Genomic DNA, 18,877 nt, shown 5'->3' on the forward strand with positions numbered 1-18,877 from the left:
AATGCCTAGGTTGAATATTTGCATTGCTCTGGCCAATCTCTGGGAAGGCGTGCCCAGTAGGTGGCTAAAGAGGTGGTAAATTGGCTGGAGCCCTGGTCAAACTGTCTCCAAAACTTTTCCGAGAGGGAACTGATCTGCGAGCTTTGGGGGGGGGGGGGGGGGGGCTGTTTGCCTCTAGAGCAGTTCTGGATGGCTAATGTACTACTCTACTATGGCTGAAGCCTATGGACTTGTTCCACTTAGGGATCTGTAAGCATTCTAATCCATTTCATGGTCCTCAGCCGTGGATGTGTGGGCTGTTCCAGCTTGTCTACTTGTGCTACGAATTAACCTTGTGGTCCTCAGCTTTAAGGATTTGGACTATTCCAGTCTTATTTGTGCTACCAATTTGCCTTGTGGCCACCAGCTGCAAAGACTCGGACTGTTTCAGTCCATCATTGTCTGTGCTGAACTAAAGCCCCGTACACACGTGTCGAAAATTGGCAGGGAATTTTCGTCCAACGTCTGATCTGCCGATTTTCGGCTTGTTAGTATGATGCTTCCGACAACCGACTCCGACTTTTCGGCCGAAAAAAATCTGGTGTGCAGGCTATTAAATTTTTGTTGGCTGTCAAAACACGGCCGATTTTCGTGCAGTCAGTACAGATTTAGACAGGGAAAAATCTAATGAGCAAGACTGGGCATGCTCAGTGAAGAAAGAACACAAAGAAAGCAAACCAACACATGACATCACTTCAGAAGCAGATTTTTGTTGGACGAGAAAATTCGTGTGCAGTCTAGGCACATTCCAACCATCAAAACACAACTCTGGACAAAAGACGGACGATCGGTTGGCCAATAATCGATGCGTGTGTACGGGGCTTTAGTCTCATGGTCCCCAGCTGTGAGTGAAAGACTGTTACAGCCACGTAGAGAAAGAAGTGTCCTCTGCAGAATTGTGCTTAAGTGTTTTGGAGCATTCCATTCCCTACTATCCTCCTCCTGTTACAAATTTTGTCAGCAACAAATATTAAAAAGACATCCCCTAGATCAGCCTTTCTTAACTTTTTCTACACAGGGGAAACCTTGAAACAGCTTTGCAGTCTCAGGGCACCCCTAATAAAAGTACTATACCTACAACTCATGATACATTAGTGTTATGGTCAGATGGTGGTAAGAATGCCCCTTACACTTGTGGTCATAGGAAAGGATCACCCCATTGCAGATCGCTAAAGGGATCAATGGTGTCAATGGGAACTTACAGTATCTGAGGGGCAAAAATTGCTCCTTGCTCAAGGAACTCCTAGCAACCTCTGGAGGAACCCTTGTTTAGAAACCCTGTTAAAACAGGAAAACTAGGAAACCTGATCCTAGTATGTGTACACGTGAAAGATCTCCAGTGGCCAGGGCGAAATGCGTCGGAGGCATGCTCTGAGGCGTGACCTTGACTGAGGCCTTCACATGTACACATCCTTACTAGGATCAGCTTAGGTGTGTGGCAGTTTCTTGCTTTAATATTCACCTCTTACTGGATGAGTCCCTTTTCACACCAGCATCCCTGTAATCCTGAGCACCAGCATGGCTTCACACCCCAGCTTGGAGCGGCACCTCTAATCACACCTGCTCTAGACTGCTTACTGAGCTGGAGCCAATGAGCTATTGCTGTATGCCTGGCTGCCTCTGCAGTGCTTTGGGAAAGAACCTGCCCCTTTGGGGGCAGCGCTACATGCACTTCAGCCAATGACATCACCGATGAATGTGCAGTACACCCTGCGTGTCCTGTGCCGTGATGGTGTCCCCCATGAGCATGCATGGGAATGATGTCATTGTAACTAGGGATGCACCAATCCGATATTCGGATCGGAAATCGGCCCCAATCCGGACAAAATAGCTGGATTGGAGATCGGTAAAATTTAGCCGTCCCACGGGCCGATCCGGTTTTTGCTGAGTAACGGCTCAGCCATCCCTTACTAGGTGTAGTAGTAGTATGGGATGGGAGCCGCTACTTCCTGTATAGGTCTGGCTCACAGGCGGAGTGATATCAGATGCACTCTGCCTGTGAATGGAGGAGCCACACACATGAAGCAGCGGCTTTGCTCTGTACTTCAGCAGCTTGCTTTGTGTGTAGCCCCGGATCGGTTCCGTATCGGTATCGGCGATTTCACAACGCCAGATATCAGTATTGGTATCGGCTCCAAAAAAGTCGGATTGGTGCATCCCTAATTGTAACCCGGTCATTTAAACAGCACGAACTTAGAAGGAAGTTTGGGTGAAGATGGAAGTGCCGGGAGCACTGATGGCTCGCCACTGGATGGCTCTAAATCTGTCAAAATGTGCTAATATGCAGTGCACACTGGCATATTATGGCACAAACTTGCAGGGAGCTCAAAAATGTTTGTAGAATTTAATATCGCTTTAAGGGCCAGGTCACACTGGAATGCCGAAAGTGAATCGGCCCTAGGAGTCCTTAGCCTTGTGTAAGCTCTGACTAGAGCGTTTCGAAACACGGGACTTCATCTCTTCTCTCCTATGGGGGAATGCAGCAGTGATTGAGCAAAGGCAAGGTTGAGTAAAAGCATGGGCTGTTCCTGTCCCACTGGAGAGGCCCCCCTTAACGTTCCCTCTCAAATATACTACAGGCAATGAGGAGACCTCTCCAAAGTGAGGGGAAATCCCTTCTTAGACCGTTGTCACCACAACAGGTGTCATCATTGGAGGACATCCCCACACCTCTTGTTCTGGTGACAAAAGCAAAATGTTGGCTTTGCCATCACTTTCTGTCCTAGGGACTATGGCCACTAGGAAAAACAGAAGATGGAACTTGTCCAGCAAAGACACACAGGGCCGGCCTTAGGGGTGTGCGAGCTGTGCGGCCGCACAGGGCGCCATGGGCAACAGGGGCGCCGTGCGGTCATCACAGCTCGCAGATGATCAGGCCGCACAGCGGGAGGTAAGCGGGGACCGCGGCCTGGACCTATGTGAACACAGGCTTACCTCCTGCTGTGCAGCTGTGCCTCAGTCTCCTACTGCTGCAGTCTGAGCTCTGTATTACACACAGCTCAGCCACAGAGACACCGCGGCTGACTGATCCCTCCTCCTCTCTGCAGGGACGCCAGAGGAGAGAGATCGTCAGCTCCTCCTCCTCCTGCCCCTTCTCCTCCTGGGTCTGCCCTGCCCACACTCCCCAGGGATGTGTAGGCGGGAAGTTTAAAGAAAAAAAAAGCTGCAGACAGCGTGAGGTAAGTGAGGTCTCTCTCCTGCAATAAATGTGAGGGGGGTCTCTAATGTAAGGGGGGCTTTGTGTGGGGGGGTCTGTGATGTAAGGGGGGCTCGATGTGAGGGGGGCTCTGTGTGGGGGGTCTCTGATGTAAGGGGGGCTCTGTGTGGGGGGGCTCTCTGATGTAAGGGGGGCTCTGTGTGGGGGGGCTCTCTGATGTAAGGGGGGTCTGTGTGGGGGGGCTCTCTGATGTGAGGGGGGCAGTGTGGGGGGTCTCTGATTTAACGGGGGTTCTGTGTGGGAGCTCTCTGATGTAAGGGGGGCTCGCTGATGTAAGGGGGGCTCTGTGTGGGGGGGTCTCTGATGTAAGGGGAGCTCTGTGGGGGGTCTGATGTAAGGGGGGCTCTAATGTAGGCGGGGCTCTGTGAGGATCTCTGATGTAAAGGGGGCCTCTGTGAGGGTCTCTGATGTAAGGGGGGGCTAAGTTATTAGTGATCATAAAAAAGAAAAGTCAAATAAAGTGCAAAAAAGGTGCAAGAAAATGTGGGGGGGGGCACAGGATTAGCTCGCACAGGGCGCCTGAACACCTAAGGTCGGCCCTGAAGACACAGCAATAGAATCTGCAAGAGGTTCTAACACAAACATGAACCCGAAATTTGTCAGCACAGATACACTCAGTACTGTACTTACACAACTAATGAAATATTCATACAAACACAATCAGAAATATGTCTGCAGAGACGCAATCCTCTCTATGGACACAGCCACAGATGGCCATACAGACACAATCAATATCGTAATGACACAACCAGAAACAATCAGTACTGTACTAACAGCAAGAATGTTACACTACTCACAGGATCCATGCCAGGTCTTCCAGGATCTCAACTACCTCCAGGGCTTCTAGAGCTTCCAGTAACGATGCCAAACTTGTCCTCTAAACAGGAAGGGTATTTAAGCACCAGCTTTTGAAGTGGCTGGTACTGAGTCTCACTGCCAGCTATCTTAGAGCTAAAGAGCTATGATACTCGTCTTCCAGTTGCCTATTTGCTGCCAACCCAGGCTGACCGCCATCTGTCTGCTTTTTGCCTGCCTAGACCTCTGGGCTCTGCTTGGACCTGACTACTCTCGTCTGTTTGATGCCTGCCTGGACCTGACTACTCTCGTCTGATTGATGCCTGCCTGGACCTGACTACTCCCCCAAACACCTGAAGCACTTGACTTGGTAAAGTTATTCTACTGTATACATCAGCCACAATGATACTCCTCAGCAATAAAATTCGGAATTTGAGGGCTTCCATTGGTTTATTTTACATGGCGAACACAAAGCAGTAGACGTACCTCAGAACACATGCAGCGTATACAATATACGACCCCTTGAGGTTCAAGGTATGGGTGCCAGCTGTCTCCCGCACTGTACTTCTTGCCGTGAAATATACAAAAGATATCTGGACCTGGAAAGAGAAAGTAAACATGTGACTGAGAATGACTCACAAGTCACAACCCAAAAATTTAGGTCTAAAAAAAAAAAATTCTAGAACCTGAATATTGAGGTCAAACCCTCATCTGTGTTTTGTCATTGTCAAACACATGGAAACATTGTGGGTTTTGTGAACATGACTAACCACTGGACACCATCATAATACACTTCTATTACACTCTATACATAGAACATCACACCCCCCAACATGACCCACCACTGGACATTATCGTAATACAATTCTGCTACACTCTATACATAGAACATCACACCCCCCAACATGACCCACCACTGGAGACCATCATAATAAAATTCTTCTATTACACTCTATACATAGAACACTACACCTCCAACATGACCCACCACTGGACACCATCATAATACAAATCTAATACACTCTATACATGGAACACAACATCTCCAACATGACCCCACCACTGGACATTATCGTAATACAATTCTATTACACTCAATACACAGAACACTACATCCCCAACATGACCCAAAAATGGACTAGATTATAATACAGTTTTTTTTACTTTTACACTCTATACATAGAACACTACACCTCCAACATTGCCCATCACTGGACACCATCATAATACAAATCTATTACACTCTATACATAGAACACTACACCTCCAACACAGTGGTGGGATTCAAAAATTTTAGTAACCAGTTCCGACTTTCCCAGCAGAATGACCAGCGTGCCCCCTTTCAATGCACAGTGACCAGCGTGCCCCCTTTCAATGCACAGTGACCAGCGTTCCCCCTTTCAATGCAGAGAGACCAGCGTGCCCCCTTTCAATGCACAGTGACCAGCGTGCCCCCTTTCAATGCACAGTGACCAGTGTACATGCCCCCTTTAATGCACAGTGACCAGCGTGCCCCCCTTTCAATGCAGAGAGACCAGCGTGCCCCCCTTTCAATGCAGAGAGACCAGCGTGCCCCCTTTCAATGCACAGTGACCAGCGTGCCCCCCTTTCAATGCACAGTGACCAGCGTGCCCCCTTTCAATGCACAGTGACCAGCGTGCCCCCTTTCAATGCACAGTGACCAGCGCTGCGTGCCCCCCTTTCAATGCACAGTGACCAGCGCTGCGTGCCCCCTTTCAATGCACAGTGACCAGCGCTGCGTGCCCCCCTTTCAATGCACAGTGACCAGCGTGCCCCCCTTTCAATGCAGAGAGACCAGCGTGCCCCCCTTTCAATGCACAGTGACCACAGCATTGCCCCCAATCATTGCAGAGCGCCAGCCACAACATTGCCCCCAATTGCAGAGCGCCAGCCACAACATTGCCCCCAATTGCAGAGCGCCAGCCACAACATTGCCCCCAATTGCAGAGCGCCAGCCACAACATTGCCCCCAATTGCATAACGCCAGCCACAACATTGCCCCCAATTGCATAACGCCAGCCACAACATTGCCCCCAATTGCATAACGCAAGCCACAACATTGCCCCCAATTGCATAACGCCAGCCACAGCATTGCCCCCAATTGCATAACGCCAGCCACAGCATTGCCCCCAATTGCAGAGCGCCAGCCACAACATTGCCCCCAATTGCAGAGTGCCAGCCACAACATTGCCCCCAATTGCAGAGCGCCAGCCACAGCATTGCCCCCAATTGCAGAGTGCCAGCCACAACATTGCCCCCAATTGCAGAGTGCCAGCCACAACATTGCCCCCAATTGCATAACGCCAGCCACAACATTGCCCCCAATTGCAGAGCGCCAGCCACAGCATTGTCCCCAATTGCAGAGCGCCAGCCACAACATTGCCCCCAATTGCAGAGCGCCAGCCACAACATTGCCCCCAATTGCAGAGTGCCAGCGATCCCCCCGCGAGACCCATGCACTTACCTCACGGAAGGTCTCGCAGTCGGCTCCCCGCGTCTCCGAGTCCTCCCGCGGAGCCTCCTTCTTGTCCAACGGCACGGTGTTTGCCTTTCGGCCAATCAGGAAGCGGGAGGACCCGCTCCCTGATTGGCCAGGAGGAGGATCATGTGACAATAGCGAATTCTCATTCGCTATTGTCACAGAATGGGCGGGCCGTGGCGCCACGTCTGCCCGAGCGCGGGACATTCAATTGTCCTGCGCGTCCTCAGACGCGCAGAGGGATTCAGCCGGTTCTGCGAACTTGCAGAAAGTTAGCAACCGGTTCTATGGAACCGGTGCGAACCGGCTGAATCCCACCACTGCTCCAACATGGTGCACCACTGGACACCATCATAATACAAATCTATTACACTCTATACATAGAACACTGCATCTCCAACATGACCCACCACTGGACACCATCATAATACAAATCTATTACACTCTATACATAGAACACTGCATCTCCAACATGACCCACCACTGGACACCATCATAATACAATTCTATTACACTCAATACACAGAACACTACACCTCCAACATTGCCCATCACTGGACACCATCATAATACAAATCTATTACACTCTATACATAGAACACTACACCTCCAACATGGTGCACCACTGGACACCATCATAATACAAATCTATTACACTCTATACATAGAACACTACACCACCAACATGACCCACCACTGGATACCATCATAATACAATTCTATTACACTCTATACATAGAACACTACACCACCAACATGACCCACCACTGGACACCATCATAATACAATTCTTCTATTACACTCTATACATAGAACATTACACCTTCAACATGACCGACCACTGGATACCATCATAATACAAATCTATTACACTCTATACATAAAACACTACACCTTCAACATGACCCACCAACTACTTTACTAATTAACTTTTTTAGCTGGCTCCTAGATTCAAAGAACATTTGTCAACCCCTGCCCAACATGACCCACCACTGGACATTATTGTAATACAATTCTATTACACTCTATACATAGAACACTATACCCCCCAACATGACCCACCACTGGACACCATTATAATACAATTCTATTACACTCTATACATAGAACACTACACCCCCAACATGGCCCACCACTGGACACCATCATAATACAATTCTATTACACTCTATACATAGAGCACTATACCCCCCAACATGACCCACCACTGGTCACCATTATAATACAATTCTATTACACTCTATACATAGAACACTACACCCCCAACATGGCCCACCACTGGACACCATCATAATATAATTATATTACACTCTATACATAGAACACGTCACCTCCAACATGACCACTGGAATGGACTCAATAATTGGCTATGATTAGGCCCCACTCACACCTGAACAGTTTGAAGCGTGATGCACCAAATGCTCAACATCTAATATTCCATGGTTTTCAGCGGTTGCTTGAAGCTTGTAGCTTAAAAAAGTACAGGAGCTTCTTTTGAGCTTCAAGCTTTTTTTGGCCCAATAGACTTCGATAGGAACATATGAAAAACGTGCAAACATGTGTGAAAACGTACATAAATCAAACTTCTTTTCATTAGTAAGTAACCAGCTTTCCATTAGCTATAAATTGTTAAAAATAAATAAACTCAAGCTCCAGACCCCCAAATAAACGCTCAAAATATAAAAGCCTACAAGACAACCAAATTTGCTCAGCTCGTAATACTATGCTGTATCTCCAGCATGTTCTGGTCACAAGACTCGGCCATCATACAATCCTATTCCACTCTATTTAGACATTGGTTGTGATTAATGTTCTCCTTTACTCCGAAATATAAATAGCAGAGCTCTCATAAAATAATAGGCCGGCATCAGAGAAAAATGCTGAGGTTTATTTTCCTTTAATTTACAGAGAGCTTCTCTCGAGTCGGTGAATATAGCAATGTTTTCCTTCAACCTGTTTCTGTACAATAGGATTATTGTGAGGACAGCAGAGTCCTCTGGTTTCTCATCCTGCTGGCAGCCGAAGTTCTGGAATAAAACCTTTGCAGGATCTGTTCCTTGTGTACACAACAGAAGTCTCCCGAAATCTGCCAGAATTTCTGTGCATTCTCCCAGAGATCGTGAACGGAGCTCTCCATCAAAATCATTGTGTCCACAACATTTTTTTTTGCGGTAAAAAAAAAAAACAAAAAGTAGATTCTTGGTGCTGGAAGACTTATGTGCAGTACCTGGAGCCAAGTTAGGCTTTTAGCATGTAGCATTTGGCATAAAACATCTGTTCCACCTAATATTTTGGCCTGTAACAATGCCAAAACCTCTACTGAGCAACCTAGAAGATAATTTGTGGATTCATTCACACAGGTACTACAGACAGTGCAATTCAACCAGCAGATCTTCCACTAGGACAGTGGTTCTCAACTCTGGTCCTCTAACACAGTGTTCCCCAACCCCCGGGCCGCGGACCGGTACCGGTCCATGGATCAAACGGTACCGGTCCGCCAAAAGAACATTATTTTCAGAAAAGGGTGTACCCGGGGCACAGAGCAGTGCGCCCTGAGCCCACCCATTTGTGTGACAATAGCGAATGAATATTCGCTATTGTCACACGGATCCTCCTCCTGGCCAATCAGGAAGCGGGTCCGATACCGGTTTCCTGATTGGCCGAAAGGCGAACCCATGCTATTGGCCAAGGAGGAGGAGGGAAGACACGAGGAAACGCGGGGAGACAGAGGAGAAGCCGCCGGTGCAAATCAGGTAAGTGCACTGGTCACTGTGCATTGATGGGGGGCACGCTGGTCCCTGTGCATTGATTGGGGGCACGCTGTGGTCCCTGTGCATTGATGGGGGGCACGATGGTCCCTGTGCATTGATTGGGGGCACGATGTGGTCACTGTGCATTGATTGGGGGCACGCTGTGGTAACTGTGCATTGATGGGGAGCATGCTGTGGTCACTGTGCAATGATTGGGGGGCACGCTGGTCACTGTGCATTGATTGGGGGCACGCTGTGGTCCCTGTGCATTGATGGGGGGCACAATGGTCCCTGTGCATTGATTGGGGGCACGATGTGGTCACTGTGCATTGATTGGGGGCACGCTGTGGTAACTGTGCATTGATGGGGAGCATGCTGTGGTCACTGTGCAATGATTGGGGGGCACGCTGGTCACTGTGCATTGATTGGGGGCATGCTGTGGTCACTGAGCATTGACTGGGGGCATGCTGTGATCACTGTGCATTGATGGGGAGCATGCTGTGGTCACTGTGCATTGACTGGGGGCATGCTGTGATCACTGTGCATTGATTAGGGCCATGCTGTGGTCACTGTGCATTGATTGGGGCCATGCTGTGGTCACTGTGCATTGATTGGGGGCACGCTGTGGCCACTGTGCATTGATTGGGGGCACGCTGTGGTCACTGTGCATTGATGGGGAGCATGCTGTGGTCACTGTGCAATGATTGGGGGCACGCTGGTCACTGTGCATTGATTGGGGGCATGCTGTGGTCACTGTGCATTGACTGGGGGCATGCTGTGATCACTGTGCATTGATTAGGGCCATGCTGTGGTCACTGTGCATTGATTGGGGCCATGCTGTGGTCACTGTGCATTGATTGGGGCCATGCTGTGGTCACTGTGCATTGATTGGGGCCATGCTGTGGTCACTGTGCATTGATGGGGGGCACGCTGTGGTCACTGCGCATTGATTGGGGGCACGCTGGTCACTCTGTGTTGACGTTCTCCCCCCCCCCTCAGCGGGCCACGGAAAAATGATCAAACGTTGACCGGTCCGCGGCGATAAAAAGGTTGGGGAGCACTGCTCTAACAGGCCAGATTTTAAGTATCACCTTGGGGAGATGCAGACTAGAATGCTGCAATAACTGAGCAGCAAAATAACGGAATTTTTGTAAAATCTTACCTGTAAAATTCCTTTCTCTGAGTCCTCCGACAGTCGCCGCCTCTTCATATTCGTCACATATGGGGTATTAGACTTTGCTCCGAAGGAGTAGCTAGGCAACAGAATATGTTAACATTAAAGCTTTTAACATATCCCACCCTCAAGGGGTGGTCCCCTCAGTCAATACCCTCCTACTTCCTGCAACCATATCTCAGTTTTAGTGGAATAGCAGTAGAGTATACAACCAAACCCCAAAAGAGGGGCGGGGGCGGCGACTGTCGGAGGACTCAGAGAAAGGAATTTTACAGGTAAGATTTTACAAAAATTCCGTTTTCTCTTACGTCCTCCGACAGTCGCCGCCTCTTCATATTCGTCACATATGGGGACGTCCCAAAGCAGTGCAAACATGAGGGGTGGGAAACGCATCCGCGCCGAAAAGGCAACGCAGTCTCCGCATCAAAGAAAGGAACCTTACCAAAGGAAGGAAACCAGCTGGGCAACAGGAAAAACAAGCGCTCAACAGGAGCAACAACCCAGGAAAAGACAAAAAACCAGGGGATACAAAAACTTATCCCAACAGCCAGAGGTCCCCAACAAGGGACCCTAGGGAACTGCCGCACTAAGAACCTTGCGGCCAAAGGAAGCATCCGCCGATGCCTGAACATCTACTTTGTAGAATCTTGTGAAAGTGTGTACGGTCGACCAGGTCGCCGCCTTACACACCTGGGCTACAGAAGCCCCATGACGACAGGCCCAAGACGTACTCAAAGATCTAGTAGAGTGCGCCTTCACAGGTACAGGGGGAACCTTCCCCTGCAAGGCATAGGCCTGTTCAATGGTCTGCCTGATCCATTTGGCGATGCTAGAGGCCGAAGCCGCCATGCCCTTCCGAGGACCCTCTGGAAGAACAAACAAGGAGTCCGTCTTTCGAAAAGACTCAGTCGATTTAAGGTAAACCCTTATCGCCCGAACAACATCCAGAGAATGCAATCTCACCTCCTTTGGATGTTTAGGCTTCGCGCACAGCGAAGGTAAGACAATATCCTCATTAAGATGGAATTCCGAAACTCGTTTCGGAAGAAAAGAAGGATTAGGTCGCAAGACCACCTTATCCAAATGAATAACCAGGTACGGAGACTTGCAGGACAAAGCTGCCAGCTCCGACACTCTGCGAGCCGAAGTGATCGCCCACCAAAAAGGCGACCTTTTTGGACAACATAGACAACGAGATCTCCCTGATCTGTTCAAAAGGAGCACGTTGCAACACAGACAGAACGAGATTCAAGTCCCAAGGGGGCAAAGGATCCCTCCTAGGAGGAACCAGATGCCGCACACCCTGAACAAAAGTGCCAACTAAGGAGTTGGAAGCTACGGGACGTTGAAACAGAACGGCCAGCGCAGACACCTGACCCTTTATCGTAGCCAGCGCCAAACGCTGATCAACACCCGTTTGAAGAAAAGACAGCACACGGGAAACCGAGTACGTGCGGGGAGAAAACCCCCTGGACTCACACCAGGCAAAATAGGCCTTCCAAGTACGGTAATAAACCTTCCCCGAGGAAGACTTCCTCGCGTTGATCAAAGTATGAACGACCTCAGGAGAGAGACCCTTCTCCTTCAGGACCTCGGTCTCAACAGCCAGGCCGTCAAAGCCAGCGACTGTAAAGCAGGATGGTATATTGGTCCTTGAGACAGTAGATCGTCTCGAAGAGGCAGACGCCACGGGGCGTCGACCGCCAGATTCACGAGGTCTGCGTACCAGGACCGGCGAGGCCAGTCCGGTGCCACAAGAATCACCGTGTTGCGTTCCGAGTGTAACCTGCGAAGGAACCTGGACAGCAACTGAATCGGTGGAAAAACGTACATCAGCCTGTACTGATGCCACGGGGCCACTAACGCGTCTGACGCGTCTGCCCGAGGGTCGCGCGTCCTTGCCACGAACCTTCTCACCTTGTTGTTGAGACGAGACGCGAACAGGTCCACATCTGGAAGACCCCACTTCGCGCACAACATCTGAAAGACAGCCGGGTGGAGAGACCATTCCCCCTGATCCAGGGTCTGGCGACTCAGATAGTCCGCCTGCCAGTTCTCCACCCCCGGAATGTGAACCGCCGTTATCGCCGGGACATGAGTCTCGGCCCAAGACAGAATGTCGGCCACTTCTCGAGCCGCTCGGGCACTCCTGGTGCCCCCTTGGTGGTTGATGTAGGCCACCGCCGTGGCATTGTCCGTCTGCACTCGAACCGGGCAGCCCTGCAGCCGGTCCGTCCAGCGATGAAGACAGAGACTTATCGCACGCAATTCCAGAATGTTGATCGGAAGGGAAGACTCCCCCTCCGACCAAGTTCCCTGGGCGGACAGAACGCCCAGAACACCACCCCAGCCCGACAGGCTGGCATCCGTGGTGATCACCGTCCACGAGACAGGACGAAACGACTTGCCCCCGGACATCAACGGGGACTGGAGCCACCACAGAAGGTTTCTTCTGGTGCGATGACTCAACGAGATTTGAAGATCCAGAGATTGAGGTCGCCCGTCCCACCTGGACAGGATCTCCGCTTGGAGACCCCGCGTGTGAAACTGGGCGAATGGAATCGCCTCGAAGGCCGAGACCATCAACCCCAGACATCTCATGCACGTCCGCAGAGACGAGTGCGGAACGTCCCTGAGGGACCTGACTTCCTCCTGAAGAGTTCTGAGTTTGTCTTCCGGCAGGAAGACCTTCGCCTGCACCGAGTCCAGAATCATTCCCAGGTAGGGAAGACGAACCGACGGACTCAGTGTCGACTTTGGAAAATTTATCGTCCAACCAAACTCCTGCAGAGTTTGCATCGTGACAGACAGGTCCTTCTCCAGACCCTGGCTGGTCGCAGACCGAACCAGAATGTCGTCCAGATACCCCAGGACAGAAATGCCCTGGGCCCTCAATAATGCCAGAACCGGTGCAAGCACCTTGGTGAAGACCCGCGGAGCCGAGGCGAGACCAAAAGGCAACGCCACGAACTGGTAGTGATCCTCCGCAATGGCAAATCGAAGAAACCTCTGGTGACCCTCGAAAATGGGGATGTGAAGATACGCATCCTTCAAATCGATGGAGGCCATGAATTCCCCCGGAACCAGGGCAGCCACCACCGACCGCAGGGATTCCATGCGGAACTTGCGAACCCGCACAGAGCGGTTCAGAGCCTTCAAGTCCAGAATTGGACGAACCTTGCCCTCCTTTCTGGGCACGGTGAACAGATTGGAATAAAACCCCCTGAAATCTGTCCCGATGAGGCACCGGAACCACCACTCCCTAAGCCCTCAGGTCCCGCACCGCCAGGTGCAGGTCCCGCAAACGCTCTGGAGACAGTTGAAGATTTGAGGGAAAAAATCTGCTCTCCGGCCGAGAGAGAAACTCGATCTTGTAACCAGATCGAACGATTTCCTGAACCCATCTGTCCCGCACACGGGCCAACCAGGGCTGAAGAAAACCGAGCAAGCGTCCCCCCACCCCAAAACTGGGTGAGGGCGCCCCTTCAGGCCGAACTGTTATGGGCTGCGGATCCGGATTGACCGGACTTCTGTTTTCCAGACCAGGGCTTCTTCTGAGAGCCTTGACCTTTGAACGGCTTGCCCTTGTAGTGCGGCCGGAAGGCACGAAAGGACCCCTGAGGGGGCCGAAAATTAGCATGCTTCTTCCCAGAAGCCCCCTTAGCCTTGGGGAAATGGGGCAAGAGAGTGCTCTTACCCCCGGTGATCCCCTTAATCAACACATCCAAGGACTCCCCAAAAAGGCGAGACCCATCATAAGGTAGATTGGCTAAGGTCTTACGTGAAGACTGGTCCACCGACCAACATTTTAACCAAACCAGGCGGCGAGACAACACCGCCACGCTGTGCACACGTGCAGCCAATGGAACCAGGTCCAGGTCCGCATCACACAGATACATGACACCCTGGTGGATTTGATCCACCATATCCAGGGTCGCCGGCGAGGCCGAGTCGGCCACTAGGACGCGCCTAAGCATCTGCGTCCAACTTGCGATCGCCTGGGCCGCCATTAGAGAAGCAAACAGAGCTTTAAGCATAGAACCCGTGACAGAATAAGTATGACGGGCAAGAGACTCCAATCTCCTATCCGTGGCATCACGGAACACAGGGGAATCCTCTGCAGGAATCGCAGTGGCCTTGTTTAAAACCGCAATTGCGTGATCCACTGGGGGAGGCACACACCACCTTTCATCAGTGGAAGGCGAGAAAGGATAACGCAGCTTGAACCTACTTGGTACAGCAAAAGGTTTGCGCAGATTGCGCCATTGTTCCTTAAAGCGGAGTTCCACCCGAAATTTATACTTACCTCCATCTTCTCGCTCCCGGTCACCTGAAAAACAAATGGATAATCGCAATTTTTTTTTTTTTTCACTTACCTTTTAGAGAAAATATACTCACCTTACTTCCTTCTTCCTCCCCTCGGCGGCCACGGCGATTCGTCACTTCCTGGCTTTTGCAATGATTCCTGGGAGCTGAACGTCATCGCTCCCAGGAATCATTGCGCCTGCACCGGCCCCGACGTCAGTTCCGGGGCGCGCGCGTCATCCCCTTCTAAACAGCTTCTGGGCATGCCCAGAAGCTGTGGAGGGATGACGCGCGCGACCCGGAAGTGACGTCGGGGCCGGTGCAGTGCATCGTGGGACCGAAGAAGGAGGAAGAGGACCGAAGAGGACGCGGAAGAGGATCGTGCTGGCTTCAAGCTGCCCACACCTGAGATGGCAGCGCTGGAGAAGACAATTTCAAGGTAAGTATATCTCCTGAAAGGTAAGTGCAACCCGGGACAGATCAGAGGCTAGCCATTGTGGAATGTGCTAGCCCTGACTGTCCCGGGGGTATTTTTGTAAAAAAATGTATAACCAGGGTGGAACTCCGCTTTAACAGCGCGCTGAAAATCATCATTGCAGGGAAAAACCTGCGGCGTCCTGCGTTTTCTCTGCGTCCCATAGGCCGCCAAGGCAGCGGGGGGACACACTTCATCCTGCAAACGCAGTGTTTGCTTTATGGAAGCAATCAATTCATCCATGATTGCAAGCTCTTCAGGCGAGCCAGGGGGAGAATTATCAACCCCCTCAACTTCAGCCTCCACCTCGGACCCCACTAGATCTAGGGAGGAGCGGGACCCCGATAAGGAGGCCCCCGCCATAACAACCCCATCACCTTCACCCTCAGAATCAGAGGAAAGAGCAATTCTGGGTCTTTTAGTAGATTGAGCAGCCACCAGCATCTGCACCTGAGCAGCAAGGCCAGCCACAATAGTGGCTAAATCCCCCCCTGGGGGGGAAACAGCGGTCCCCTGGCTTTCCACCAAGGCGGTAGGAAATTTGCCCTCCTGAGAATCCATTGCCCCTGTAATGCCAGACAATAAAGGGTTAACTGCCCCTTTAAGCAAGCGCGGCAAGCGCAGCCCACCGCACCACACTCAAGCACAATGAGACCCCCACAGGGAATATGCAAACTGAACACAGGCAATGGATAGCAAGAACAGAAGGATAAAACCTGAGGAGACCCTCGCCGCTGCTGCTGCCTCGATCGGTGTTCCTGGGAAGAGGAAGTGATGCTGCCAGGGCGCTCTATGAAAACCTATGGAGGCTACAAGAAAATGGCCGCCATGCATGTAAAACATGCGGCCGGAGCGAGTGTAGGCAAAATGGCGCCGTTTGGCGCCGAAATCGCCGCTCCACAGTGCAGTAATGCACACATGACATCCCTGTATAAGAACACATGTCAGATCGCCGCAGCGATCGCTGTATATGCCCAAACATGCCAAAAAAACATGCCCCACAGCACACAGCTTCTCACACTGACCAGTCTGACACACACAGTGTCACACAGCTCCCCCCCCCCTTGCAGCCCACAGCATGCAGCCGAGAGATAGGGAGACAAGCAGTGTGAATAGAGGCAGGTTACACAGTCCCAGACTGACACCCCTCCAGACAGACAGGTCCCCACATAAATACACTTACCTCACATGGCGTGGGGGACCCGCACAGGCGAACAAGCCGCTGCACATGAGGCAGGGAGAGTCGCATACAAGACGCACAAAATGGGGGTTAAGAAACCGCACAGCGTCCAGTGAGGTAGCCACCTCACCAATCATCCCTGCACCGAACAGGGATGGGTCGTTCACTGTGCCAGGAGCGTTACCTGGCTGAACGCTCGATGGCAGGCTGGGAAGCCACTGACCCACGACCTGCGACCAGGGGGATCAGCCCGAGACCCAGCCCGCATGATCCTCTTCATCCGAAGAACTAACTAATGCTGACAAAAAGAACAGCTAAGTAAAGGTAGAGAGAAAACTCAAACAAAAAATCAAAAAAGAAGAAAGAGTCTGGGGCAGAAAGCCCCAGCACAGAGAAAGCCAGCCACTCCTGACAAGCTAGACATTGAAACAGATATGGTTGCAGGAAGTAGGAGGGTATTGACTGAGGGGACCACCCCTTGAGGGTGGGATATGTTAAAAGCTTTAATGTTAACATATTCTGTTGCCTAGCTACTCCTACGGAGCAAAGTCTAATACCCCATATGTGACGAATATGAAGAGGCGGCGACTGTCGGAGGACGTAAGAGAAATATCACCTGTGATGTATTTCAATTATCTTGCAAACCTGGCCTGATAGTGGGTCCCGAGGCCTGGAGTTGAGAAACACTGCACTAGGATGACAACTCCATCTCCTCTTTAACAACCCCAGTACAGGTGCTGTTGCAATTCACTGTATACCACCACCGTACAAAACCAGACATACACTATATTGTCAAAAGTATTGGGACACCTGCCTTTACACACACATGAATTTTAATGGCATCCCAGTCTTAGTCTGTAGGGTTCAATATTGAGTTGGCCCACCCTTTGCAGCTATAACAGCTTCAACTCTTCTGGGAAGGCTGTCCACAAGGTTTAGGAGTGTGTCTATGGGAATGTTTGACTATTCTTCCAGAAGCGCATATGTGAGGCCAGGCACTGATGTGGATGAGAAGACCTAGCTCCCAGTCTCCACTCTAATTCATCCCAAAGGTGTTCGGGATGAGGTCAGGACTCTGTGCAGGCCAGTCAAGTTCCTCCACCCCAAACTCGCTCATCCATGTCTTTATGGACCTTGTTTTGAGCACTGGTGCGCAGTCATGTTGGAACAGGAAGGGGCCATCCCCAAACTGTTCCCACAAAGTTGGGAGCATGAAATTGTCCAAAATGGTAGACGCCTTAAGAGTTCCCTTCACTGGAACTAAGCCTCGTTTCCACTGAGCGGTATGGTTTGGTTCGGTACAGTTCAGTGCGGTTCGGAACGGTACACCTTGATCAGGCTTGAGTTTCCACCGCCAACAGTACCTCAGCTCAACAGTACCTCAACAGTGTAGCTCCACCCTGTTGGTACGGTACTAATGTGCCTGGTACCCCAACGAAAGGGTCCCAAAAAAGTGGTACGGTACCATTCACAAATTTTGACAAAGGAAACGGCAAAAATTGCGTACCGTACCGAACCGTGAAAACGAGGCATAAGGGGCCAAGCCTAACCCCTGAAAAACAATCCCACACCATAATCCCCCCTCCGCCAAATGATTTGGACCAGTGTACAAACAAGGTCCATAAAGTCCAAAAAAAGTGAGTGTTGAAAGTGATTGAACATGTGCGTCCATGAAAAGATAATCTCAAAGTGAAGGAATTGAGGATAATTACCTTGTGTAGCTACAATAAACCATAATCCAGATCCAAGTGTGCACAAAGGGTGGTGTCACAAAGACTTCCACACACCAAGTGGGGGTGTTATATGCGCTCGGCGTGACCAGCGGGTCCCTCCCAGCATCACGTGAGCCTGATGAAAGAGAAGAGGCGTCTCCACCAGAACGGAGATTGCCACCCATCTTCCATGTGTCATCCAAGGTGGTACAACACACACCAGCACGGCCAAATGGGCGTCACGTGCACGGCATGGCGCCGATGCGCGAAGGGACATGCCCCCCGATCCCCCCTACAATGAGCAAGCCGCAGGCGAGAGGGGAGGGTGCCCTGAGCGCATCGCAGTTCCCGGGTGACAGCCAGCAAAACAGCACAACACAACAGGTACAAGTCACCGCAGAGCTACCAGACTCCCCCATATCTAACGCAAGGTGCGTAGTGCAGATAAGGTATATACAGGGTATGTCCATAAGTTCACCTACATATAAGAAAACAAAAGATAATTGCAGACTACAGAATAGGAAAAAGGAACCTAACAAAAGCTAAAATACACACTTTTCAGCCCCTTTTACACTTGTGTGACCTGAAAGTCGCACAACTTTGATGCAAATTTGCCACGACCTGAAGCAATGTGTAATCTTGAGATCTATGGACCTCACGTCACATTAAAGTCGGACCAAAGTAGTGCAGGGACTGCTTTGAAGTAGCACAGATATGAACGGTACTCATT

The 18,877-nt window shown here is 50.8% G+C and overlaps 1 protein-coding gene across 1 annotated transcript in view; it reads right to left on the bottom strand.

The window, feature by feature from the left end:
* The window catches only part of CHRDL2 (chordin like 2), a 166,501-nt gene that overhangs the window by 69,628 nt on the left and 77,996 nt on the right, over positions 1-18,877 (bottom strand). Inside the window, exon 2 of the mRNA XM_082244745.1 lies at positions 4,538-4,650. Within this exon, the coding sequence (XP_082100871.1) occupies positions 4,538-4,650 (113 nt within the window). The remainder of the gene's footprint in view (positions 1-4,537; positions 4,651-18,877) is intronic.

Source organism: Pelophylax lessonae (assembly GCF_965119305.1).
Source record: "Pelophylax lessonae genome assembly, chromosome: 2".
In the NCBI taxonomy this organism is placed as follows: Eukaryota; Metazoa; Chordata; class Amphibia; order Anura; family Ranidae; genus Pelophylax; species Pelophylax lessonae.